Genomic DNA, 26,819 nt, shown 5'->3' with positions numbered 1-26,819 from the left:
AAACCCAGAAAGTGTTGTCTCCCTTTGTGATTCATAAAAGTGGTGATCATTATGTTTAAGTTAAGAGTTTCGATTTTCCACTGGAAAGTCAGGATAGATAATGATTAGTTTCAAGACTCAGATCAAGCCATGAGCAAGTCTTTAGAAATATCTAATGACCAGATTTAACAACTTCTGAGAAAATCTGATGATTTAAAATGTAGAAAATTGTTCAGTTTCAGATGAACTGACAAGATTTTAATGATGTTACATTTGCCATGGTCAGAGCCCAGCAGGCCACCCCCCAGCTTTGAGCACCTCATGCAGCATTAAGCCTGCAGTTCGGTCTGGTGTTCAAGGGCAGCCCTCTGCCAGGTGGGTCCCTCTTGGTCTCCCTAGCAGCCACACCCCTAAGAACTTGTAATTCTTTGCCATTTTATGTTCAAAGTGTTTCTCTCATGTTTCACATACTATTTCCCTGCCTGACATGCCTTTTGGGGTTTTGTTTGTTTCTTTTCCACTTGACTGTCAGTCAATACTCCAAGGGTCACTCTCTCTGGGAGCCTTCCTTGACACCCAAGACAGCCGTGGATGTTCTTCTATTATTCATTCAATTGCCATGTAGCATTGCAATGTAGCTTTTGGTTTAGGTGTGTTTCTCCCACTCATTTTTATGCTTTCTGAGGGCAGGAATTATCCTTCTATACATCTCTATACTCAGGATGCCTAGATATAAAAAGTTATCGAAAGAAAAGAGTTGCATTTGGAGAGGTGGGGTAAGTCTCATGCATCCCAAGAGGACTCCCTCAACACCAGGGCCTTCCCTGCTATTCCCAGGTCTCAGAAGATATTCACAAAAATGGAACATTGCCCAATAGTGAAAATGTCACACAACCCAGAGCAAAAGCAACAACGGGGATGAGATGTGTAGAATGATTTCATTTCAAAACAGGCAATGCAATATATTATTTAGAGGTGCCTACCTATGGATAAAAACATACATGAGACCAAGGAAATTATGGTCCTTAAGAACAGGATAGTGATTAACCTGGGGTATGTTTGTGTACAGTGCAACTGGGAAGGGACACAGGGGCTTCTAGAGGACCAAAACTATTCTATTATTGATCTGTATGGAAATTACATACAGTGTGCCTGCTGTGATTTGTTGTAATTAATATATATATTAGTTTCCTACTGTTGCTACTACAAGTTGCCATAAATGTAGTGGCTTATTGTACAAATTCACTTTTCTGAAGTTCTGGATGTCCAAAGTGGGTCTCACTGGGCTAAAATTAAGTTATTGTCAGGGCTGCCTTTCTTTCTGGATGTTTTGAAGGAAAAATCCATTTTCTTGTCTTTTTCAGTTACTACAGGCTAAACTCCTTGTCCCTTTCTTCTTCAAAGACAGAAATAGCTGGTTGAGATTTTCTGATATAACATCACTTGGACTCTGTGATGGCTATTTAAGGACCCTTGTGATTTTATGGAGTGACCCACACAATCCAGGATAATTCTCCTACCTTAAGGGTAGCCCATTAGTAACCTTAATTCATCTGCTGCCATCATTCCTCTTTGCCATGTAACGTAACATGTCCACAGTTACATATCAACAGGTTCTGAGCATTAGGACATGGACATTTTTAGGAGGCTCACAATATATATTATGAAAATTTCTGAATCTTTCTTCTATTTCATGATATAAGGTTAAAAACTAAATTTTGGTATCAAAACAAAGAATTTCTATACAACTATGAAAAAGAAAAAAAAATGACACTTTTTATTGAGTGTTATGAAATAATCTCCAAGTAATACTTAAAAAGCAATGTTACAATTATGTAAAATATGCTATCGTTTATATAAAATGCTGTAAGGGAGAAGCAAATCTCTATGAATTTGCTTCTATACACCATATATAAAAAAGCAAAAAGCAGAGTGAAACAAAGGAAGGGAAAGAGGGTCTTTATCTGCCTAAGAAGTATTTCTTAGTGACTTAACAGAAGGTTTTGCCAACTCACTGAAGATAACAGTAAGGAATCATCACCAGCTCTTGAAAAGATGAGCAGAATTGCATGGAATTTACAGGAAAGATAATATGGAATTACTAGGTGAACAAAGCCCTTTTTTGGCAATTGTATCTTTTAATAAACCACCAATGAAATAAAGAAAAATGTCATGCAGATGGAAAATTACACTATTCAGTTTACCCAGGATGTGAATTGTGTGGCAGAATTCAGAATTGCAAAGGACACAATAGATGAATAGCACTGGTTGAGCAATGTTTGGGAACCTCCTGGAGAGCAGCCAACCCCCTGGAGTACAGCCAAGCTTGATGTCCCTGGGGGAGCTGCAGATGGGAGGCAGGTCCTGCCACCTGTAGCATGGGGGCCACTGGCACACTTCCAGCCCCTGTCTAAACACTACTGTGCCAACATTTCCTCCAGATCCATTAAGGAGTCTGGTATAGGGGACGCTGGTCTGAAGTATGGGTACAGACTCATGTCAATCCAGAAACTTCTAGTCCACTTTGCATTCACCCTGGAGCTGTCTTAAGAATCCTACATTAATGCTAAGCAATAGATAAAATCAAACTAGGATTCATTTATTCATGTTGTCCAATTATCTGCTCATTCATTTAATCAATCACTGAATAGCTTCATTTTCTTGGCGGTAACAATATCAGATATACTATATGACAAATTTCAAAAACAGGAAAAACTATACTACTTTGCTTAAAGATTAATGCATAGGTGGTAAAACTATATATGAAAGCAAGAAAATAATTTTTGTAAAACCAAAGATGGTAGTTACATCCAGAGAAAGTGAGAGAAACATCATAGGAAGGGACATATACTGGGATGGGGAGGGTAGCACAGTCTCAGGTCAGGCAGCTTCCTTCTGCACATTCTTAGACTACCTGACCCTTTTTACACAGAGAAAAGTTACTACATAGATATTGATTAAAAAATGCAGGACATTGTACTGGCATAAAAAGAGATACATAGACCAATGGTACAGAATAGAAGACACAGAGATAAAGCCACACAGATACAGTCATCCAATCCTTGACAAAGGTGCTAACATACACTGGAGAAAAGACAGTCTTTTTTAACAAATGGGGCTGAGAAAACTGGTTATCCACATATAGAAGAATGAGACTAGATCCTTCTCTCTCACCCTGCACAAAAATCAACTCAACATGAATCAAATACATAGAAATTAGACCAAAAATATGCAAGCCCTAGAAAAAAATAGGATCAATACTCCAACATGTAGGCATAGGCAATAACTTTGTCAATAGGACCCTTGAAGCTCAGGAAAAATACCAAGAGTTGATACACAGCAAAAGAAACAAGAGTGTGAAGAGAGAGCCTATAGAATGGGAAAATCTTTGCCAGCTACTCTTTGGACAAAGGATTAATATTCAGAATATATTAAGAATATCAAAAACACCAAGAAAACAAATAACCCAATGAATAAGTGGGAAAAAGAACTAAGTAGACATTTCTCAATGAAAGAAATGCAAATGGCCATCAAATACATGAAAAAATATTCAACATTATTAGCAATTAGGGAAATGCAAATAAAAACTACACAGAGATTTCATTTCACTCCAGATAGAATGGCAGTCATGAAGAGCACAAACAATAATAAATGCTAGAGAGGATGTGGGGAAAAAGAACACTGTTCCACTGTTGGTGAGACTGTAAATTAGTACAACTGCTATGGAAATCAGTGTATGGAGGTTCCTCAAAAGACTAGGAATGGAACCACCATATGATCCAGCTATATCACTCCTTGGTATCCTAAAGAATTAAAGTCATCATACTACAGTGATATGTGCATACTCATGTTTATAGCAGCACAATTCGCAATAACCAAACTATGGAACCAGCCTATATCCATCAATGAATGAATAGATAAAGAAAATGTGGCATAAATAAACAATGGAGTCTTATTCAGCCATAAAGAAAAATTAAACTATGTCATTTGCAGGAAAATGTATGGAACTTGAGACCATCCAAGAAAAATAAGTCAAACTGAGGTAAAGGATGGTATGTTTTCACTGATATGTCGAAGACAGAAAAAAAAATAAAAGGAAGTAGTGTAGGAATCTTATGAAAATCAAAGGGAGATCGTAGAAGAAGGGATTAGGGGGAAGGAAGAGGAGAGAGAACGGGGAAATACTGGGGAATGATATTGATCAAACTATATTGTTATATTGTGTATATGTATGAATATGTAACAAATCCTACCACTATGTACAACTGTAACACACCAATAAAAATTTGGAAAAACATGCATGATATGGAAGAATAGTGGAATTTTTGCAACTGAAGGGACTTCAGTGATTGTGCACTCTTAGTACTCAACCTCCAGGTTTAAAATAACCACAGCACACATACTTTACTGGGAGACCTACATGTAAGAATCATTGTACTACTTGTGAAATTAACCTCATTTTCTTATTCTTATATACAAATTGACAACCATAGACCAGAAGGCATTGGAAGAAACCCCATGCATGCATAAAGGGCAAACATAACTGATATTATAGGCAATCCACAGAACATACAACATTCTTTTTATGATAAATGAAAGTTCAAATTATTATCCTCTGATAAATGAGGATACTTTGCATTCAAAAAGGAGCAGAGAACAAAAGGGGATCTACAGAGTTAACAATATGACTGCAGAAATAAAAGATGGCTAGGATATATGTCAGAAAAATAAGAGCTCAGTTTCTTGCAAAGCAATTGGCAAATACTATAGTTTAGCACTCGACACCCTGCTTTATCTGACTGAGGAATAAAGAAAAAGAAAACCAGAACTATTCCAAGGTTTTGAGTAACACAAGCTTGTACTTTTGCAAAAAATGAAAGATGCCCTGAAACTGCTATGGCTTAATGTTTTCTTGAACCTGTTCAAGACAGGCAAGGAAATCCTCAACTGTAAAGAGAAAAAAATCAAGTTGAAGAATAACATGGGTTTGTATTATCTGTATGAAAGGGAAAAATTGCCAGTGTGAATAATCAAAGAAAATCAATATACCAAATGGACTATTTAAGCTAGGGGAAGAAGCTCTGGACAACTGACTCCACCCAAGAGCTGGCCGCAGGTCTGCTGGGGGCTGAGGAGAGCTACAGCTACGCAGTGTATCCTGCCATCCTGGAATTTCCTGACTAGTGAATATCAGCATCTCTCTAGGCATCCTTTCTAAACAGCTTTGAATTATATTTAATGTCACTTATCAGTAATGTTGGTAGTTAAAATCTTGTTCTTTGAATTATAAGTTTTTCAGAAGAAAAAAATGATCTCATAAAAATAGAAGGAACTTCTATCCACCACCCCCTTATTAGACAAAGGGGATGAAGGGAAGGCAGAGGGGATGGGAATAGGAATGACAGCAGAATGAATCAGACAGATATCACTTTCCTGTGTTCATGTATAAATACACAACCAGTGAAATTCCACATCATGTTCAACCACAAGAATGAGATCCTAATTAGAGTAATTATACTCCATGTATGTATAATATGTCAAAATATACTCTACTGTCATGTTTATGTACAAAGAATAAAAAATAAATAATCACATATGGAAAAAAAAGTAAAAGGGAGACCAATAGATTAGAGGAAGGGGATTTATGCAGGGAGGAGGAAAGAGAAAATGGGAGGTACTGGGGAACTAAATTAACCAAATTACATTGTTACATTGGATGTATGTATGAATATATAACAATGAATGCCACTATTATGTATAATTAAAATGTACCAATAAAAAATAAAAATGAAAAATAAATGGAAGAAAGAATATTAAATAAATGAAATAGAATTCCCCAGAGCTGAAGTGACACATGAGTCATTAGACTCACGTGGCTCATAGAAAGCAGAGGAGGATGGATGAGAACAACCCACTCCTGGCAAGGGCTTCGTCACATTTCAGGGCCCAAGTACAAAAAGAAACCTAAAAACATCCTGAGGGAAATTACAGGGCACCTAACAAAAATGAGAATTAGATGATATTTGTGCTTTTGCATTTTTACAATTAACACAGCACAATTTCTTTGGTGTTCCAAAGAGAAATTATTTTGAACTCAGGACTCTGTCATCAGCTGAACTCTCAGGCAAGTAGGAAGACCACAGAAGACATTTTCAGGCATTTGAGGATCAGTTCCTACTTCTACAAACCTTCCTTGAGGAAGCTACTAGACCAGAGTGAGCATCAAAAGATGTGATGGAACACATATACAAAGAATTTTTTTTAATTCCCGGTAATGACTACTTGGGAGATGATGAATCTGAATTAGAATAAGAAGCTGGTAGGCTCTGAGAAAAATGTCTCCAAAGAGAAGAGAATGGATTCTAAATTAGATAGGAGGAAAAACAAATAAATAAATAAGGAATTAGAAACCCATGGGGGAAGAACCAAAAAGCTGTACAAAAGAGCCAGGTCAATTATGAAGCAAACTACCAAGAGGCATAATTATGAATAACTGAAGGATTGAAGAGAAAGAACATCTGTTTGATACAGACCTTAGGAATATGCTTTGTGTGAGGAAGGGTCAGAACTTTGGACTAACAGGATAAAATGTAACCAGATAACTTGGCCCATCAGTGAATAATATTTACGTAGAGCAAACAGAAGGTGTAAGTACAGTATATAGAAGACGCAGCTATGGGTATCAATAATGATATTGTAAAAGTGGAACAACTCACAGAAGACAGTGGGGAAAAGGGTAGTGGAATGGTGGCCGGCAGGTTAGCTGTGCTAACGTCCTTATACATCAAGAGATGCTACAAAGTTGAGAGAACAAAAAATTGGGGTGTAAGCATGTTATTGAAGGCTGCAAACAATTTATAAAAGAAAATATGATAAAAATAATTGGGTTGCCAGGGATTGGGATGCCTGCAAAGAGGCCTGAGGGAATGTTATGGGGTGATGGGGATTTTCTGTGTCTCAAATTTAACAGCAGTTACATGACTATTTGGATTTGTCAAAATTCATAGAACTGTACTCCAAGAAAGGGTGCATTTCACTGCATGTAAGTTATAACTCAATAACCCAGGAAAGAGAAGAGATAAGTATACTAAATGCTCATCTTTCATACTGGAGGTTAAAATGAAATGAGTGAAGTTAATAAATCAATAAAATAGCATAGGGTTAATAATGAAAATTACCATCACAATAAATAGCTAAAAGTGTTTCTTCTTGGAAGCAGTACTGAGAAATAGCCTGCTATTTAGCTTAATAATTTTACCCTCTACATATTTCACTTATTTGTTGATATTGGCTTTTTAAAAAAAATTCTCAAACATTTTTTAAATACAGAAGAAAGAGTTTTAAAATACTTCCAGAGAAGTACAATAGGAATTGTACTTCCTACATTCTTTGCCCAGTTAATTTCCATCATAGCAAAAGATCCAATCCAGGATGGTCTGTGGCACCCAGTTACCACCTTGAGCTTCTCTCAGTCTAGAACAGGTCTTCCGTCCTTTCTTAACTTTCATGTACTTGGTATTTGTGAAGATTACAGACTGGTCATTTAATTTTGTTTGTCAATTTGATTAGCCTAGGTTTCCTCTTGATCAAATCCAAATTAGGTAGTTTGGCCCTAATATTATTGTATTGATTGGTTCTGTTACCACTGGTATTAATTAAGATAACATCTACCAGGTTTCTTCATTGTAAAGTGAGTTTTCTCTCTCCATAATTGGTAAGTATTTCAAGGAAAGATATTTTGAGCTTACATAGATTCCTTTTACACACCCCAATTTCACCCCCTACATTAAGGTCCACTCATGTGTTTCACCTGTATTGGTCATTACTGTGACAGTTGCCAAATGGTACATTTTAATTAAATTGATTCCCAGATTCCTATTCACTCAGTGGACTATGATCTATTAGTAGCATCATTTATTTTGATTCTCAACTTGTTCCAGCTTTAGCAGTGGGGACCCTTTGCTGGTTTCTGTGTCATTTTGACAAGTCCCCAACATTCTTCGAGCACTTCCTTACTTTCTGGCACAAGAGGATGTTCCAGGCTCACCTTGTTCTTTCCCTGTACCAGTTCTGGAATCAGCCTGTTCCATTAGTGGAGAGTGGTATTTTGAAACCAAGCAACTTTTAGGACCAGTCAATGGACATTTCTAGGAAATATCTATATGTATGAACATATGCAAAGATGTGTTTCCATATGAACTTACTCTGTATCTGTCTAAACTCATCAACAACATGACAAATCCACCTCCATCCCAATAGCAAAGTATTTATCTTAGCTTTCTTTTCCGTGTATCCCTGAGTGAAAATTATTGCACCCATCATTCTCCATATATTTACTCTTCTGCTTAATTCTTCTGCATTTTTCCAATTTACTGATGCTATCAGATGGCCACCTTTCTTGTAATACTCTCCTTGTGGCCTTTGGCCTCTGCCAGACTGCCTCTCATCCCACTTAGCACAAAACTTGAAAAGATGAAAATTAGTAACAAGGTACTATGAAAAGAACAACAACAACAATAAAAAAAAAAACTGTGAGAATCTGTCATAAGTAATAATCTTACTGTATCAAGGGGAAACTTAAATCCATGGGTTTCCTATTCCCCTCTCCCACCACCACAATTGTAAGACCCTTTAAAGTTTGATCTTTTCTAGGAGGAAGTGAACAGGGCACATCTTGACTCCAATATTTCTCCATAGATATTGTGTGGTGCTCACAGCCTGTGTGCGTGCCTACACACACACACATTCAGCTGCAGTACTTCATGCTTCAGGCACCTGGTAATGAGTTTTCCATACAGAGAAAGTCTGTACCTGAAATTTCACAATAAATGGTCTGTTGATAGCACTTGGCCTCCACAGGGTTGAAGTACACAGTGATTTCAGCTGATGTGTTGGGCCAGACATCACCTTCCTGAAAAACATGAAAGAATCATTAAAAAAACAACAACAACAAAAAAAAACACCACAATACAACAAAAGATAGGCTAATAGTGTTGTTATGTTAGAATTCTGTGAAATTTTTTAATAAAAATTGTACTTGAGCACAACATGTGGACATTGAAATGACTATTACTGTCAAACAAATGGACGTATCCATCTCCTCACAGTTTCCCTTTTGTGTGTGTCATGAGAGCACCTCAAGTCTACTCCCTTACCGTATTTCCAGTATTCAATAGTCATTACAGTCCCCGTGCTGTACATTAGGTCTCCACAACTTATAACTTCAAGTTTACACCCCTTGACCAATATCTCGTTTCCCTTAGCACCTGTCCCCTGAGAAACAACATTCTACTCACCTTTTTCTCACTTTCCTAAATTCTGCATTTAAGTGGGGTTGTGCAGGTTAGTAATTGTTTTTTCTGTGTCTGTTTTATTTCACTAAATGTGTTCCAGATTCATCCAAGTTTTTGCAAATACAAGGATACCCTTTTTTAGGCTGATAACATTCCACTGCATGCACATATTACGATTTCTTTGTCTGTTTATCTGTTTACAGACATCTAGGCTGTTTCTGTAGCTCGGCTATTTCAAAAGTGGTGCAAATGAACTTGGAAGCACACATATGTCTTCAAGGTACTGATCTCACTTCCTTTAGGGATACACCCATAAGAGGGGTTGCTGGAATATATGGCAGTTCTATTTGTAACTTTTTGAGAAGCTTGTTTGCTGTTTTCCATAATGGCTGTACCAATTTACATTCCCACTGACTGCATACAAAGGTTCAATTCCAGGTAACTTGTAGGAACTACTTTTGGAGCAAATAGAAGAAAGCACTATTTTACCTCGCACGGAGTAAACTTATACTCTTTGTTAACTTATGATGTGGTACAAGTTTGGAACAAGCCTCAAGGATAATTTCAGTGGTTCATGAATACATAATGAGCTACTAAAGGAAATGAGGATGGACAGAGCATTTTCAAAATATGTATATTCAGTGAACATTTTTGGTTTCTGCCCCATAAGCGCTCAGCTCCAGGGCTTCAAAGAAAAAATAAACGTGGCATGATGATAAATATGAATAAAAATGGTTCATAATATATTTGACAAGTGCAGTGCCTATGAAAATTAAGGGGCCACAGAGAAGAAGTACCAGACTCCCTTGGTGGGGCATCACCTCCCTCTTCTGAAGTGACAGCAAAAGGAAAGAAACACTCTTCTTCCAAGAACAGAACAATGGCCTGAGGCAGAACAATGGCAAGGTCATACCCTGCTTCTGACCCAGTATGATATGCTCTCTTTATCTCTAGTCATAATGAGGAAGCCAAGTTTCAATACTGTAATGCAACAAGCTGCATTTCAAAATTTCCCTGTTAGGTATAATTAGCTTAAAAAACGTTAGTACTAACCATATAACCTGGGGACTCTTCATTAACTTCTAAGGACTGTAAAAGGAGATGTTCATAGCACCTGCCTCCAAGGGTTTCCCAAGGTCTGAGGGAGTCCTGCAGGCAAATGCTTTGCCCCACACTCAGTGTATAATAAGAGAATCCCAAACAATCATTTATTAGAATCAATTACCATGCCATTAGTATGCCTCTTAGAAAGACTAAGATGAAGTATTGAAAAATGGGGGAGATGTGTGAACGCTTTCCTGTGGTTTTTATAAATAGGGATGAATGAGCACAAGTGATAAAGACATCCCCGAATCCACAAACAGTTCCACTAGCTCAATAGAAACCAAGTCAAAACAAGTTGAGAAATAATTAGGCTTCAGTTTCAGACTGTCCCTAGTGCATACTCTCTTTAGTCTGGCTATATGAACATATTTCTAGAATAAAGAGTTGAGAAGAAAATAAAGTGGTTTAAAAGTCAAGATATCAAACAAGAGGGAAAGACAGAAAACTAGAACTGATTTCAGTTTATTTATGAGAACAACCAGTTCAATTGGTGTATACTTCTAGGCAGCATCTGTCCTGACTTTAGAATGAGGAAGGACACAGAGGCTCCAAGAAGCTGGGTGAGGTCTGTGAAGGTCATGTGGGTCTTGGGGGCTCTATCATCCCCAGATCGGTCCCAGAGAATGACAGCTCCCTGGGGTAGGTGCTCCTGTTTCCCCTAAACCAGAGGTGGCTCTTGGGAGGTGTTTGTTAGATATTTGTTAAGCCAACTGTGTGTACTGAGTTTGTACACTGTGTAGTTATTATCAGACACCTGTTCTTCTCTGCAACCTATTTCTTCTGTTCCATTTTCTTCTGGAACCCTCAACATCATAAATCTTAGAGCCAAAAGAGACCTTTGAGATAAGGAATAGAGAAGTTTTAAGTACTCTGATAAATTTAAGCATTTCACTGTGGTGCTTTTATAAACCTTGAAGCAAGTATCTTTTCCCTCTTGATAAATGGCAAATACCAGGACCCTTTTGATTGGTGGAGTTTTAATGATATGGAGTGTTAGATATACTCATGGCTGAAACAGTCTGAAGGGTCAGACAGATAAGGTGGCTCATCCACTCAGGTTATCAACCAATTAATGGAACATCTGTGGGTTTTCCATCTCAAAACGACTTAAGGTCTGGGTTTCTTCCTAATACACAAGACAATTATAAACCTGGAGGGCACAGACTGTTCCACTTAGGTGTATAAAGGGGATGGAACTAAGCTGCTGCTACCCAAATGGCCAGTGACCATCTTGGATTCTGAGAGAGCCCATGCTAGAGAGGTCTCACCAGAATAGAATGAGGTAGCGCCCCCAAAGATATACTGGGAGTCAGATAAGCCTAGTACACGGGAGCAAGTCAAGGGGCTTATGCTTGGGTGGGCCAGATCCCTTTCAGTCCATCATCTGAACAAGAGAATGTGTGGGCAAGAAGGCAGTACACACATCAGTTCTACCCCTGCAGCGCTCTTGGACCTGCCATCATTAAAGGAGTATCAGAACTGGTGGGCTGGGAAAATGACACACACTCCAGACAGAAGAGAGGGCTCTCCCCAGAGCGAGGGTACTGGTGTTCAGATGGGATCAGAGGCAGGACAGGGAAGCCCTTCTGCTTGGTGAGGGAAGAGCAGCACCAGGAAATCTGAGTCCACAGGGTGCAGACGGAATGAACATAGCTGAAAGCTTGGTGCTGTCTTACCCAGGGCTGCAGCTGTTTTATTATGTCTGAGGCGTCCATGAGCAACTTGCAGCCTTTTCTGAGCTCAGGAGATAATTAATTCAAGGACAAACGGTAGATATTCTAAAGCTCTCTCCAGGGTTGGAGGAGGTAATGTGTATTAAGAGGGCTGTATGTATCTGTAAAAACAGAAGCAGGGTCTGTTGCCTTTCTCAGAGGGATGCTGTCAATGTTGTCCCTGGAAGGAGTTAGGAACTTGTAGGAGGATACTTCTACTTTTCAGTTGGGATTCAAATAAAGTTAGAGAATTTCTACCTCTTTATAGCAGAAGTTCAATATCAAAAAACTCAATAGAGCATTTTCTAGCAAATGAGAGAACAAACCTTAGAAAAAGGCAATAAGCCTAAAATGACCCCATTTTTATTTATATGTCTTTGGAACATTTCATATTACTTCTCCAACCCTGTTGAAATTAACTTCCCTGTCATTTATGTCTCTGAAAAAAAATTACTTCCCTTATTGCTCAGTTCTAAAGTTTCTGAAAATCAAAACATTCAGAAATTTTCCTACAGGCTCTGACATCAATATCCTTCTTCCTTGTGGAAGGGAAGCTGCCACATCACTCAGAGCTCCCTGCTGTCCTGCTCTCCTCCTATGCATGACCCCTCTCCCATCACTGCCCACTTCCTGCTACCAACCAGAGCCTGAGTGTACAGGATTTAATCTGTGACTAGTATCTTGATGTCAAAATAACTGTCAAAATGGCCTTCAGTTACATTATCTTCCTGCTGATTCTTATGTCATTTATGTTTTGCTTTTCCCTCAGATTTTTTAGGGAATAACAGGATGGCATTTTACTCATCAATCAAGTGACCTGCTAGAAGGACTCAACTTTGAATTTTTAGACATGAAGCTAATTTCCATTCTATGTTTTTTGCCAGAATATCAAACACTTCTAGATTTGGAATTTCATTTTCCCTTCTGAACAAGAACAATCAACTGTGTGGCTTGATGGCCACAGTTGAGGCTTTCTGAAAGCCACCTATGAATACACAGACACTGGATCATGACAGGTGATAAATACAACCATGGGGAAAATATCTTTTAAAAGTAATGGCATTTAAAGAATTATATGGGCAACAATTCAAGGGGCTTACAAAAACTCCTTCAAAAACTCTTAAATAAAAAGAATTCTTTAAAAAATTGTCTTCTTCCTTTCTTATTTTTCATTTCTTTTCCTTCCCTTCTTCTCTCCCTTGAAGGATTATTTCTTGAATATTTTGCCAACACCCAGAGTGCAAAAACAGAAAGTTACGTATGTATTTAATTTACTTGGTTTATCTAGAAAGTAATATGGCTTAAAGTTTACAATATGACTCAATATCTACCTCTGAAAAATAGAATACTTACATTTTAATTTCCCACTTAAACAGTAATCCAAATTTTTCTCAAATATTATGATTTCCAATTATATTTCTAATCTAAGGGACTAGTGCATCTAGTTCCAAATCATAATTCTGCAAGTATTTACTGAAAGTTCATTTTCTTACTATTGTGTTGTGTATATATATATATATATATATATATATATATATATATATATATTAACTATTCCATCTTGACAACCTTATGAAGTAGTATTATCTCCACTTTATAAATGATAAAATCATTTATAAAAAGAAGTTAAATATTTTATCCAAGGCCAAACCAATGGCAAAGCTAAGATTCTATAAAATGTTTTTCATCTAACTTCTCTTCCCTCATTGCAATTATAGCAATGGATTAGGCCTCACCTTTCTTACAAGGTCATGAAAAATGCCAGAAGAAATTTAGAATCACTACAACTGAGATTCAGGCTTAGATAACACCAGCATGATCTGATGACACACCTGTCCCTGCTTGCCCACATGTTCAGGGACCTCTGGAAGGCAACTCACAGGGGCTTCCTTGGGACAACAAACTCAACATTACTAAATTGCAGGTCCTGAGAAATATACTGATGGATCTGTACCAAGCTATCCCTTTTGGGGTGAAGGTCAGGGTTCAGTCAGTTTAGAACAGGGTAGGGGAATAATGATGTCAATAGCAGCTACAGTATTTGATAAATTACATCATGTTTCACCCAAATGGAAATGTTCTTGATGACATAAACAAAAATTTCAGGTAACTTATTATTTATCTTAACGTATTAGAAAAATAAAGACAATTTGTCTTAGGAAGTAGAAACATGCTCTTAAACTCAAATTTGTATATACTACTAGTACTACTACTACTAATAAAAGAAAAGAACCATACATAAGAAGCTATAGCTGGGCTGGGGTATAGCTCAGTGGTAGAGTGCCTGCCTAGCATGCGTAAGGCCCTGGGTTCAATCTCCAGTACTGAATGAGATAAGAGATCAAACTGACCATGACATGCAAAGAGATTTTTCTGCTCCACACTTCTGCTGGGAGAAGAAACTGTGAGTCAATTAAAGTACAATTCTCAACATAATGACCATAAAGTTTCTCAGAAGGGGCCCAGCTTTGGCCATCTGTCAGAGGAAGCCTCACAAAAGGCACATTCTATCTTGATCTCTCTCCAACCCAAACAGGATAATTCCACGGGGCGTTTTTTATAGAGTGGTAGCAGTGTGTCTGATGCCCCTGCTTTTCTCTAGGGACAAGAGAATTGTGTCTTCACCAGTCAGGAAAGGTGTGACCTTATCTAATGAGCCACGAGGAACCTGGGATTTCTAAGATTTCTCTAGGCCTCCCTCCACCTCCACCTGTTCTCCAGTTCACAATGGAGAATGTTCCAGCACAACTGTAAAGAGTGTGGCTGAGCACAGAAACCGGAAAGGACAGTCCTAACGATCAGAGGCTGGAGGATGATAGAGGGGCTGTGACTTGTCAAGGACAGTCTGCGTCTCAGCAGATCCATGTCCTCCGTGCTCCCTCCTGGTATCCATTTCCAAAGCGTCAGCTCCCATGTGTTTGCAACGTGACTCATGCTCTCAGGACCACAAGGGGAAGGACTCTGCAGTCAAAAGCTGCATCTTTCTTCTTTGGTAGCCGCCTGGGCTTCCACCCAACCTGGTTCTGCTGAGCTCACCTGCTGTGCCAATTGGGGAAAAATAAAGTCAACTAAATTTGAGCTGTGCTGTTCAAGTCTGAATTGCTATAACAGCACGTTTCCAGCAGGTTTAGATGACAGCAAAGCATGGTTTACTATTACTTACGAGGGAATGAAAAGATGATCAAGTTTCCTTCCCTTTCTAAGGCTCAGTTAAATGAAGCTTAAGCTTCCCTGGGGAAGGTGGAGGAAGTTTTCTTTGATGGAGGAGATGCTTCCTAAGAGAAATAGAAATATGTTCCCAGCTCACTGATGTTAGCCAATCAGCAAGGGCCAGTTTGAGCCTTCACATTTTCAGACCTTTCTTTTTGAAAAACATCAAGTGTTCAATATTCAGAAACCTGCTGCATCTTAAAAGTGTGACCTGAGCCAGCAGGACCCGAGTTCAGAGACAAGGCAGGTACATCCGTGCTGCGATTTCTCAGAGGGCTCCTAGATGCCCATGGAAAGCAAAAGCTTGATTTTCTCTTTTTGCCCCGTGATATTCGTTGGCCTGGCAATTTTCAGAACTATGTTTTGGTCTTTGAATCTCTTTCTTTCAGGGTACCCAAGAGATCTGAGCAGAGGAAATAACAGAATGAAACTGTCAAAATTCTGTACAGCCAGGGTCCATCTAGTACAATAGAATATTATGTTTTTGCAAGTCACCAATTCTACTTGCTTTTCTGGAAGGCAAAAACATGCATAAATAGACTCAATTTTGTAGTTTTTTCCCAAAGGGGAAAACCCTGCACGGAAGCAGGTGGCTTGACAAATGATCAGTCTACAGAATTCAGTGTCTTCCCTAGGTAAGGAGTACACGGAAAAACCTAGGCTAACAACATTAATACTCTATGATATTATCAGAAGAATTGACAAAAGAAACTTTATATAAATAGTATATAATAGTCTGCTCTAATGACTAAACAACAATTCGTGTTCCTTCTAGAATACCAATAAATTGCTAAGTAAATCTGAAAAATACATTCCTTCCAGCCCTCTAGCTATAGTGTCCTGTGGTCACTCTGGGTCCCTGCTTCCTTCCTTCTCTGCCAATGAGCACTTCTGGGGTCTCTCAAAAGACAAACTCCCACCTCTGTGCCTGTGGAGAGCTGACAGCTGCCCTCTGTTCAGATCACGAGGAAGTGAGGAAAGAAGCAGGCCCCGGGGCACTGACCACATCAGTACTCAAGACACCCAGTGTGCAATAGACCCAACGGTCACCTTAATGGCCACACTCCATGATGAAGTACTAAGAAAGTTCTCTAAGACAATGGAAGTCACCTGTGGTCAAGTGGTAAACAGTGGTAAAACAGAGTAAAAACCTGCAGCTCGGGGCTTGGGGTCTGTCATTCCTACAGCACGGAGTCCAATTACTTCTCACAGGATAATATCAATAAAATGTGATTTAAATTCAAACCCATCACTACCTCTGGGTAATTTAGGGAAAGGATTAGTCTCTTGATCTTGAATCTCCTTACTTTAAATTGGAAGGGCCTCTAACATAGAAACAATGTTCCCATAAAATACTTAATATTCAGAGAACATAGCCAAGGCTAAACTTTTTGTTTTAGCTGATGCATTTGAAGAATGGAGCTGCATAGATGTGGTCTGAGAAAATAAGCACATATTTCTTTTTTTGTTTTCAGACCCTCAGGTAATAGTTGGTATCTCTTTTTAGGTTTACCTCATTTGAAAACAATGTTCTTCCTCAGTAGATGCAGAGATTTGAGAGCAAGGTGGTCTCTAAGCCTCTGCATCAATTAGGAGGAGGAGTTCAACTTGCAGTTGACTATTTGACCAGTTGGTGACACTTCTTCCTTGTAATCTTCCCTGCTTTTCCTGTGAACTCGACTCATAGCAAGAAGCTGATTCAAAGGAATTGAATTTTGACTTAAGTAGCCTGATATGTGAGCAAGATGCAGAAAAAACCTTCAGGACAAAATGGTGCAGAACCAGGCACCACAGGCGTAGAAGAGTCTCAGCCGGCATGCTCTCTGGTCAAGTACCAGGCTCTTTTCTTTTCCTTGGGCATCCAAAGGTGGGTGCTGAGAGGCCCTCTTGCAACCCTCCACACTCTTCCATTCTTGCTCTGCTCTTTAATTCAATCTATTTTTCATGACTCTAGTAAAGACCTTTGTAGGACACTCTTAAATCTTGCCTCTGGTCTTCAATCCCCTCCTGCAAATTTTAGTCCTGCAATTCCAAAGCTTTGTGGGCATCTTTAGTCATTTCAAATTCAACATGTTCAGAGCCAAGCTCATCAAAATTAATTGATTGATATTTGTTTATTCATTCATTCATTCATTCATTTGCTTATTAACACTGGGCTAGATACTGGCACAGTTGAGAACAAGGCATTCCTTGATTGTAAGGAGTTTAGACCTGAACCCAAATTGAATAATCAGAATTTATTATTCCAGGAAGATAAGAGTGACCTCCTCCCAATACTTTTGACTCCTTCAAGTCAAGGAAGCTCAAATAGCTGGTTTAAGACTTATTTGCTATGGTAAGCCCAGGATCCTGACTTGCCAATTTCTACCAAAGACATCAAGATTTCTCCCAGTCTGTTGAGTTGCCATCTGAGGAGTTGTAATTCCTCACTATATCTCATCCTCCATGGCCAGTCAGGGAAAAGCGCTCAGTGTCTTCCTTCTGAATGTCTCTTACACCTGTCACTTCCTTTCCTTCTGGACCCCTCTCAGACCATTCCAGATCAGTGTCACCCTCCCATATACCCCTGATCTTGGCTGCAGAGATGTTCAGTCTCCACGGCCCCTCCTGTACTGGGCGTTTCCCCTGCTTGACCGGCACCACCCACCTCACTCTCTGTCCACCATCCTCCAATTCAATCCACACATGAGTACCAAGGTAAACTTTCAAGAATCCCCTGAGCCCATCGTGCTCCTGTTCTGAACCCTACAGTGAGTCTCAGGTACCCTCAGCATCATCAACCAATCTAGAACACCAACACCAATGGATGCTTTGTGGAGGAGAGGTCTGTGGCCATAGCAAAACAATGCTTGTACTCTGCCACGGGGAAAGTCACCTTCCCTTGAAATACTTTTCCCAAAATTTATTTGGCCAAAATACTCCCTTTTGTACCACCTCTCAGATCCAGTGTCTCCAGAAAAACATGGTCGGAGGAGATGAGATGTAGACTGAGTCTGGTGGCCAGCACTTCCTCTCCTCTCCTTCCCAGCCAGAAAAACTGTTCTCCTCATTGTTATTTAACCTGACATAAACCTAAGAGTTCCTGTCGTCTTTGTTTTCATAATTTACCCTACTGGAAGCATTCTCTTCCACTTCCATTTAATTAAATCTTACCCTTCCTCCAATATTCAGTTCAGATCTCCCTCCTATAAATCCTTTCCCAAATCTCTCATCTGAGACTACTGTAGCTTTTATTTACCTCTATCAAAAAAAGATCTCTCCACAATAAAAAAAAATACATTGTGCTGAGAAACCAGAGAAATAGCAGAATTTCCCCATCAAACATCTTCAAAAGTAATTTATGAGGTAAGATTATATAACACTCATGAATCAGAACTGGTATTTATATAAAATGATCAGGATCTTTAAGTTGGGAAAAAAGGGAGATTTAACATCAATAACTAATTCATTACATCTGACATTGAAATCTTCAGAATAATAGGAGGAAGACAGTAGGAAAATTTCATATTTTCATTTTCATTTAGTAAAAATTGATAAAAAAAAACAGCGAATGAATAAATACTATTACAAGAATAAAAAACTGAATAATGTAGAGAAGAGACAAAAATCATTATAGACACTATAATGACCACTTATGAATATTCAAAGTGAATCTTACCCCTTCCTGTTTCTGGCAAGCTTTATTCTACCCAAAATAAACAAGTTAGCTTCATTCATTTAAAAATTACCATTTCTATGTATTACTACTAAAAAAAAATGTTTTTCTTCCTAATGGGGAAAAGATGCCTTATGATAAGGGTGCCCAGTTCAGTTCCTATGTGGAATTCAAAAGCACACTGAAGACCAGGCTTTAATATGTATGCATCTCCATCACAAAGCTTTGGGTTATGGGAGGAAGCATGAGGAGAGAAAACTGAGATGATTCAAGACTTTCTACTTCTGACTTGGAAAGGGACAGAACCCACGTGCAGACCTCCTGACACAGCCATCCACTCCCAGAAGGCAACAAGAAACAGGATGAGCAATCGTCAGCCTGGCTCTCCACCAGTGGCTGGGAGGAATCTTGGACTATGTGGACCTTGGCATGTCTGAGATTATCATGACTGGCTGCTCTTCCCAGGCTCTGCCCAGCTCAGCGTTTTGCTTGATTGCTCCAGTAATTCCTTCCTGATCTTTTCCATATCTTTGTACTTGACCTACTTTTACTTTTAGTCCTCATTTTGATTTAACTTCTTGCTGGACTGACTCATTATATTGGGAGATCCCTTTGTTCAGCTGAGCCCTGGAGAGTCTTCAACATGACAAAAGATTCAGCCTCAATCCACATCTCCAACCTTATTTCTCTACTTGAACCCTTTGTTTGAGCAAACCTATCTACCCTTAGAGCCTCAGATGCACACTTACAATGTTGTTCTCCCAAAAGTACTGCCCTGCCCTGCAAGACCCAGTTCAAGGTTCTTCTCTCAAGAAGCCTTCTCTAATGTCTTAGCCAATAACAGGGACTGCAGCCATTGAACTACTGTACTATTCTTATTCTCATCACCAGTGATTCACACAGTGGGTTCCATAAAACATCAGATTTAGATGACATCTTTGAGGCGAAAGCTCCCTTTTGAAGATTTATAGCACACATTACCATCCTTGAGACTTTTTTGAAGTCTTATAACAAAGAGACCTTTTAAACAATATTGAACTTAGTGTTTCTCAAACTTATTTAGCCAGAGAACCTCTTTTTCCCATCATATATTTTAATAACAATTTGGAAATGCGGATGTAAGGAAAATGAGTCTGAACAAGTCAGTGACATTTCCCACAGATGACTTTGTTACTCTAAGATGTTTAGTTCTCAGCACACAAAGTGCCTGGTACAGACCATGCAGTCAATAAGCCTTTATTGAGTGAATTAAGGACGATATCATTCTCGATTCTGGTGACTTTGCCCTCCAGGAGACATTTGACAGGTCTGGAGCCAGTTCGGGCTATCCGCTAGCATCTAGCGGGTAAAAGTAAGGAGTGTGATTAAACATTCTCCAAGGTATAGGATAAAGAATTATCCACCCACAAATGTCAATAGTGCTGAGGCTGAGAACTCCTGCTCTATGATCAGGCTAATCTGGGATGAATTTATAACTGTTGACACTAGCTGCTTGGCCTTAAACAAGCTTTGGGATTTCTCCAAGTCTTAATTTCCTTGTCTGTAGACTGAGGTTTCAATGATATACTGTAGGGTTGTTGTAAGATAACATGCATACACATGAGATAAACTGTGTAATCCATATGAAACATTTAGCAGTGACTGGTGCCTAGAAGGTGAGACTTAGGAACATTCTTGCCATAGCCTTCATCCAATGTCTCATACTGTTCAAAAGTCCCTTCAGGCAGAATGTTTACTTTCTCGGAACTCATGACAGGAGGACCCTCATCAAAATGGGCCCTGGATTCCCATTTAGATTTACTGGACAGTCAGGTTTTATTTATGCACTCACCAGGGGCTCGATGGTGAAAACACTGTTAAAATTGAGCATGTGGTCTACTTGAACCGCCCTCCTCTGGTGCTTGAAGGTGTGGGAGATGATGGAAAGACGCTGTCGGAGTGAAGGGTCGAGGATGAACTCTTCCATAAATGCGTCAGTCTCATCCTTTTCCTCTTTGGCCAGGTCATCACAGACCCTAAAGAAAATACAGAAAATGCGAGCTGCAATTTGGTCCTCCCAGGAAGAACTTTATATGGGGCTCCCCTCCAGTCCCTCATCTGTCACCCTGGGATGGTCCCTCCATCCCAGGGTAAGATAGTGGCTGTAAGATACTGGCTGGATGACCTTTTTCTCAGTCCTCAGACCTTTCAGAGGCTCACTTGGCTCGCCTTTAGTCACTTCCTTCAAGAAGTCCTCCTGGGATTTCTCTCCTTCCCAGTGCCCATTTGTTTACTTCTGAGCCCTCACATGTCTGGACAAATACTTTCCTTTAGGTAACTCTTTTCTAAGCTGCTTTTAAAATATTTAACATCTATCCTGCCTCTCACACTGCAAGGATGATTTTGTTTCTGTTAAACTTGTTTAGCTTTACTTACTTCTTAGCTACTAGTTACCTTGGGAATAAATTCTGGAGCCAGCCAGGACCAGGTTTGGATACTGATTTTATGATCTATTTACCAGTTCTGTGACTTTGGGATTTATCCAATTTTTCTAAGCCTTGGTGTCTGCCCCTGTAAATTACAGATAATAAGAGCAGAGCTCTTTTGTCAAAGAAATGAGGGTTAAATGCAACGCAGGGTCTGGTGCGGCTCCTGGGGCAAAGCAGATGGGGCTCCATCAATTTTAGTTTTCTCCTTGGCTCCACCATAGGCAAACCACACTGCTCAGCTTAGAAAATGCTCAAGCTACACCTGTAGCCAGCTCCTTTTCTTTCCTTCTAGCTCTTAGTATCCATCATGGTCAGTCAGAAAAGCAACCCCAACCTTCCACTCACCCTCACCTGTCACCTGAATTCTATAGACTGTAGAATTCTGCAGAACAGAAACCATATTCCCAGAACTGCACTGCTACGACCAGTGGCAGAGACAGATACTTAGCACGTGAGTGTTGAGTGGGTCCCTGGGGTCACTGAAGTCCTGTCCCAGTCCCAACTCATTTTCTAAATGAATTCATAAAAACTATAGGTCCAGTATTGTCAAACAGCCCTGTTTAATAACTTCAGCATTCAGAGTGGTTGCATAGCATAAAGAAGTCAAAGAAATGGGTTCAGTGTGTTCTGATTCCAATCAAGAAACTATTCTGTGCTTCCTCTGTAGAGCCAGGTGGGAAGCAGTGTCCAGGGCAACCAGCAGCAGTCCTTCCATATGCTGGACACAGCAGGGCAAATTAAGGACAGCTCACAAAGACAGGAATCCATTCCCTTTTATTTTGCTATTTGATACCTATCTAAGAGACATAATTTACATACCCTTTGAAACAATAAATTCCACTTTCAGGAATAAATTCCAAAGAAACAATCATGACTGTAGACAAGGATATAGCTATAAAGGTGTTCATTAAAGTGCCGGAATAATGCCAAGCAAAATGAACAAATTTGATGTAAGATACTGAAATATTGGTTAAACAGAAATAATGGGAATCATAAACATTATTGTTACTGAATACATGCCAAACTCTTCACATATTTCATGTAATTTAGTACTCATAATTACCATATGAGATAATTACTACAATAATCACCATTCCCATTGTTGAATCTGGGGCTCAGAAAGGTTAAGAATTCCCCAGATGTTGAATCTGGGGCTCAGAAAGGTTAAGAATTTTGCCTCACATCACACAGCTGAAAGATGGAGCCTGAAGTTCAAACTGACTCTTTAGTAGTTTGAATCCCCTTGTGTTAGTCAATAGCTATACTGCCTCCTGGGCTGCATTTTTATCAATGGAATAGTAAGCCACTGTTAAAATAGTATTAAAGAAGATTATTTAGGGGCTGGGATTGGGGCTCAGTGATAGAGCGCTTGCCTAGCATGTGTGAGGCACTGGGGTTCGATCCTCAGCACCACATAAAAATAAATAAATAAAATAAAGATATTGCGTCCATCTACAACTAAAAAGAATTTTAAAAAAGAAGACTTTTAATAGCAATGTCATAGGCTGGAAATATATTAAAAATGAAAAGCAGGTTATAAAATGTAATGTACAAAGTAATTCCAATTTTGTAATAAAAAAGCCAAATAATAGAAAATAGGGACATATTGCAAAAGAATAGAGTTAGAGACACTAAAATATTCATAGGGTTGTAAGATTAGAATTGACTTTTACCTTCATATTGCTTATCTTTATTTTTTATATTTTATCAGTTCACAATGTATTTCTTTTTAAAATACAAAAGTTATTTCTAAAATTAAATGTTAACCCCTTTTCAGATTGAAGCACTAGACATCTCCATGATTGCTGCTCTTCTCATGCTATTGGAACACTGGATCCGGAGCAGCCAGTATAAGGTGACAGGGAGGGCAGGGGAATGCAAGATGGCTTCCTCTTTGCCCTCTGATGGAGAATTAGAGCCACAACTAGAGTGTAGAGAGGGGATGTGCAGCAACACCTTCAACTGGCTTGACTCCAACAAGGGTTGCCACATACCTCTGTCTATGGTTTTGCCATCTTGTCTGGCTGATAATCATGGTTTCTTGCACTCACGTGTGGTATTGATGAAGACAATTCTCATCAAGAGCATTAAAAATACCAGCCTTATGTTGCAGTGAAGCCATAAACTTAACTATTTTGCAAAAAGTTTGGTGGCCACCAATACCCATAGCTTCAGGTATCGAGGAGAGGCTTATCCTTGGACTCTAATCAATGGAGAATGCTTGTGTCTTGGGTGCAGTAGGGTTGAACCAATAGTATTCCCTCACCTGGATGTGCTTGAGATATGCACCCTGCTTCCTTGCAGCACCCACAAGAGGTGATAACTGGATGTCAAGGCAATTATAAACTAAGAGCCATAGATGTGAGAGCTAGGAAGAATATTCTCAATAGTCTATACTTGGCATGGAAAAAATGAAGCCATTCACCTTCAAACGGATGACGTGAGCCTGGACCAAGAATAACTCTATGATGACTGTTATAAACAGGCCTGGAGCTCCCCTTCCTATTTACATTTACATATCAGTTAGATCTTTACATTTTTGTATAATCCTAGGGAAGTGAAAGGGCCTCCAAACACAACTGAGATTGAATTTACTATGAACCAGGAAACAGACAAAGCCCAATTAAAACTGATTAGAGAAAAATGCCATTCCCTATTCCTGGATATTGTGGAATAAATCCATGCTGACCACTTTGTGGGGGTTTCATTCTCAGGGATCTTGTACAGAACAAATCTAGAATTAGAGCCACCTGCTCTTGAAACAATGGCTGTGACCTTGCTGCAGAAATGGGGAGCAAAAACCCCATGCTGAGTCGTGAAATACAGCAATGATGAGAATGAGTGTGAAAGAATCTTGCAGAGTGTTTTAAAATCCCTCAGGACAAGGTTGAAAAAGAAAGGAAGAATGAATGCAGCCTCCATTTCTGAAGAGATTAATTTCTTTGCCAGTGCCAGAAAAACATTGAGAAAGAAAGAGGACAAAAAGGTAATTTTTAAAGGTCCCTATTTCTGACTCCAAAGTTTAAGAAAAAAATAAAGGCAATTTTAAAGCCCAGAACTTCTTTACAGAGAAGGGACATCTCCACTGCCAGAGTCTAGAGCCTAAGAAGAGTCCCATGCCCCCAAGTCTGGACACGTGTCCTAAAGTTTGTACCAACACAATGAGGTGGGTAGAGAGGAAGGTCACTCTTGCTAGGATGGAAATGACAGAAAAGAACAGGCTTCTTTGGGCTGAAATTCTTCCATTGGAGGAAGTGATATCCAAATCTTTGCTCACCAAGATGCCCATGGACAAGAAACTATACTGGTTAGAAAAGAAGTTGAGGGTGTCCATTAAAACCACTAGCATGCTCCAAGTGACCTTAGAGCAAGTTTTGGTACCTGTATATGAATACCTCAGGACAATATTTAAGCCACATGTAGAGCAGTGGAAAGACTCTTGAGTCTCCTCTGAACATCTACACCAAAGTTAGATCTTAGGTCACTGGGGTGCAGGAAAGGGAGAGAGCCTACCAGAAGGGAGAAAATCTTTACCAGTCCTCTGAAAGGGAATTAATATCCAGAATATATAAAGAACTCAAAAAACTTAATACCAAAGAACAACCCAATCAATAAACAGGCAAAAGAATTAAACAGAATTTTTTTTTTAAAAAAGCAGCCCAATGATCAATAAGTAAATGAAAAAATGTTCAACCTCTCTAGCATTCAGAGAAATGCAAATCAAAACTACATTAATATTTCATCTCACTCCAGTCAGAATAGCAATGATCAAGAAAACAAACTATAATAAATGCTGGTGAGGATGTAGGGGAGAAGGGACATTTATACATTGTTGGTGGGACTGCAAATTAGTACAACCACTTTGGAAAGCAATGCTGAGATTCCTCAAAAGAATAGGACCATATCCACCATATGACCCAGCTATTCCACTCCTCAGTATTTATCTAAAAGAACTAAAAACAGCACACTACAGTGACACAGCCACACGTTTATAGCAATGTTTATAGCAGCACGACTCACAATAGCCAAACTTTTAAACCAGACTTGGTGTCCATCAACAGATGAATAGGTAAAGAAAAAGTGGTCTATATACATAAAGGAGTTTGACTCAGCCATAAAGAAGAATGAAATAATGGCATATGTTGATAAATGGATGAAAATGGAGAACATCACGCTAAGTAAAATAAGGCAGACTCAGAAAATCAAAGGTCAAATATTTCCTCTCATATGTGGAAGCTAGAGCAAAGTAAGGGGGGCAAAGGTGGAGGGGGAATTGAATATTATAAGGACAGAGGAAAGATCAGTGGAGTAGAAGGAGATTGATGAGGAAAAAGGAATATTCAAAATTTAGCAGATAAATGGGCAATAAATGGGAAAGGGGAGGAAATGAGAAATGAATTTGACAAAATTACACTAGGTACATGTATAAATATGCCACAGTGAATTTTACATATATATATATATATATATATATATTTTTTTTTTTTTTTTTTTTTCTAAAAATAAATAGATAAATAAAGAGAAGGGAAACCAGTAGAGTAGAGGAAGGGAAATAGGGAAAGGGAGAAGGAGAGGGAAAGAGGGAGGGCACCAGGGACTGAAAGGGAGCAAATTAAATTATTATTACGTATTATTATGTCAAAATGAATCCAATTATTATGTACAACTATAATGTACTGATAAAAGCATTAAAAATACTTCTTAGACCTTGGCATGGCATCAGTCACATACTATACACACAGTCAAATGTGGTTGACATTAAAGCCGGCTTTCTTTCTTAAAAGGTACACTCATTCTCCCCAGAAGCCTATGGCCACAGGACAAGCATGCTATTAAAACACTACTTTTACTGCTTCTTCTTTTTTTTTGTTTTCTTTTTCTTTATTTTAATTTGTTCTAATTAGTTATGCATGACAGCAGGATGCATTTCAATTCATCATATAAAAATAGAGCACGACTTTTCATTTCTCTGGTTGAACACGATGTAGAGTCACACCGTTTGTGCAGTCATATGTGTACCCAGGGTGACAATGTCCGTCTCGTTCCACCATCTTTCCAAGCCCCATGCCCCCTCCCTTCCCCTCACACCTCTCTGTCTCTTTCTTGATTTGTACCCACTGTCCCACTTCATCTTTAAATATGTTTGGGCCATTCTGATTGCTGATGAAAGCAGCAAATGAGCAGTTTCCTCTTGATTTTTAAACCACTGACATTTCTACACCATTAAGCCAAATGAAGTTTTTAGGCAGGAAAGGCAGTTTTCTTTTCTCATATTTTAAAGATGGCACAGTGGCGATTCTGTGATTAAAGTTCTTTGTTTGAATGACAAAGCTTTTGGCCCACTGTGTCCTGTCATTGTCACAGCTCCTCTGATTCAATTAGGGACAGCACACTGGGG

The 26,819-nt window shown here is 39.0% G+C and overlaps 1 protein-coding gene across 8 annotated transcripts in view; it reads right to left on the bottom strand.

Moving 5' to 3' along the window:
- Hydin (HYDIN axonemal central pair apparatus protein) overlaps nucleotides 1-26,819 on the bottom strand; it is a 398,809-nt gene that overhangs the window by 238,572 nt on the left and 133,418 nt on the right. For all 8 annotated transcript variants that reach the window (XR_009225878.1, XR_009225879.1, XM_058575799.1 and 5 more), the window contains 2 exons: nucleotides 20,785-20,968; nucleotides 8,791-8,890 (listed from right to left, as the gene is read on the bottom strand). Coding sequence is in view for 6 of the 8 variants with exons in the window: in XM_058575799.1 (XP_058431782.1) it covers nucleotides 8,791-8,890; nucleotides 20,785-20,968 (284 nt within the window). In the remaining 2 variants the exon portion in view is untranslated. The remainder of the gene's footprint in view (nucleotides 1-8,790; nucleotides 8,891-20,784; nucleotides 20,969-26,819) is intronic.

Source organism: Marmota monax, unplaced genomic scaffold, assembly GCF_021218885.2.
Source record: "Marmota monax isolate L192 unplaced genomic scaffold, Marmota_monax_Labrador192_F-V1.1 WCK01_AAM20220418_F8-fsc00024, whole genome shotgun sequence".
Lineage (NCBI taxonomy): Eukaryota > Metazoa > Chordata > Mammalia > Rodentia > Sciuridae > Marmota > Marmota monax.
This window is presented reverse-complemented; position numbering and strand designations above follow the sequence as displayed.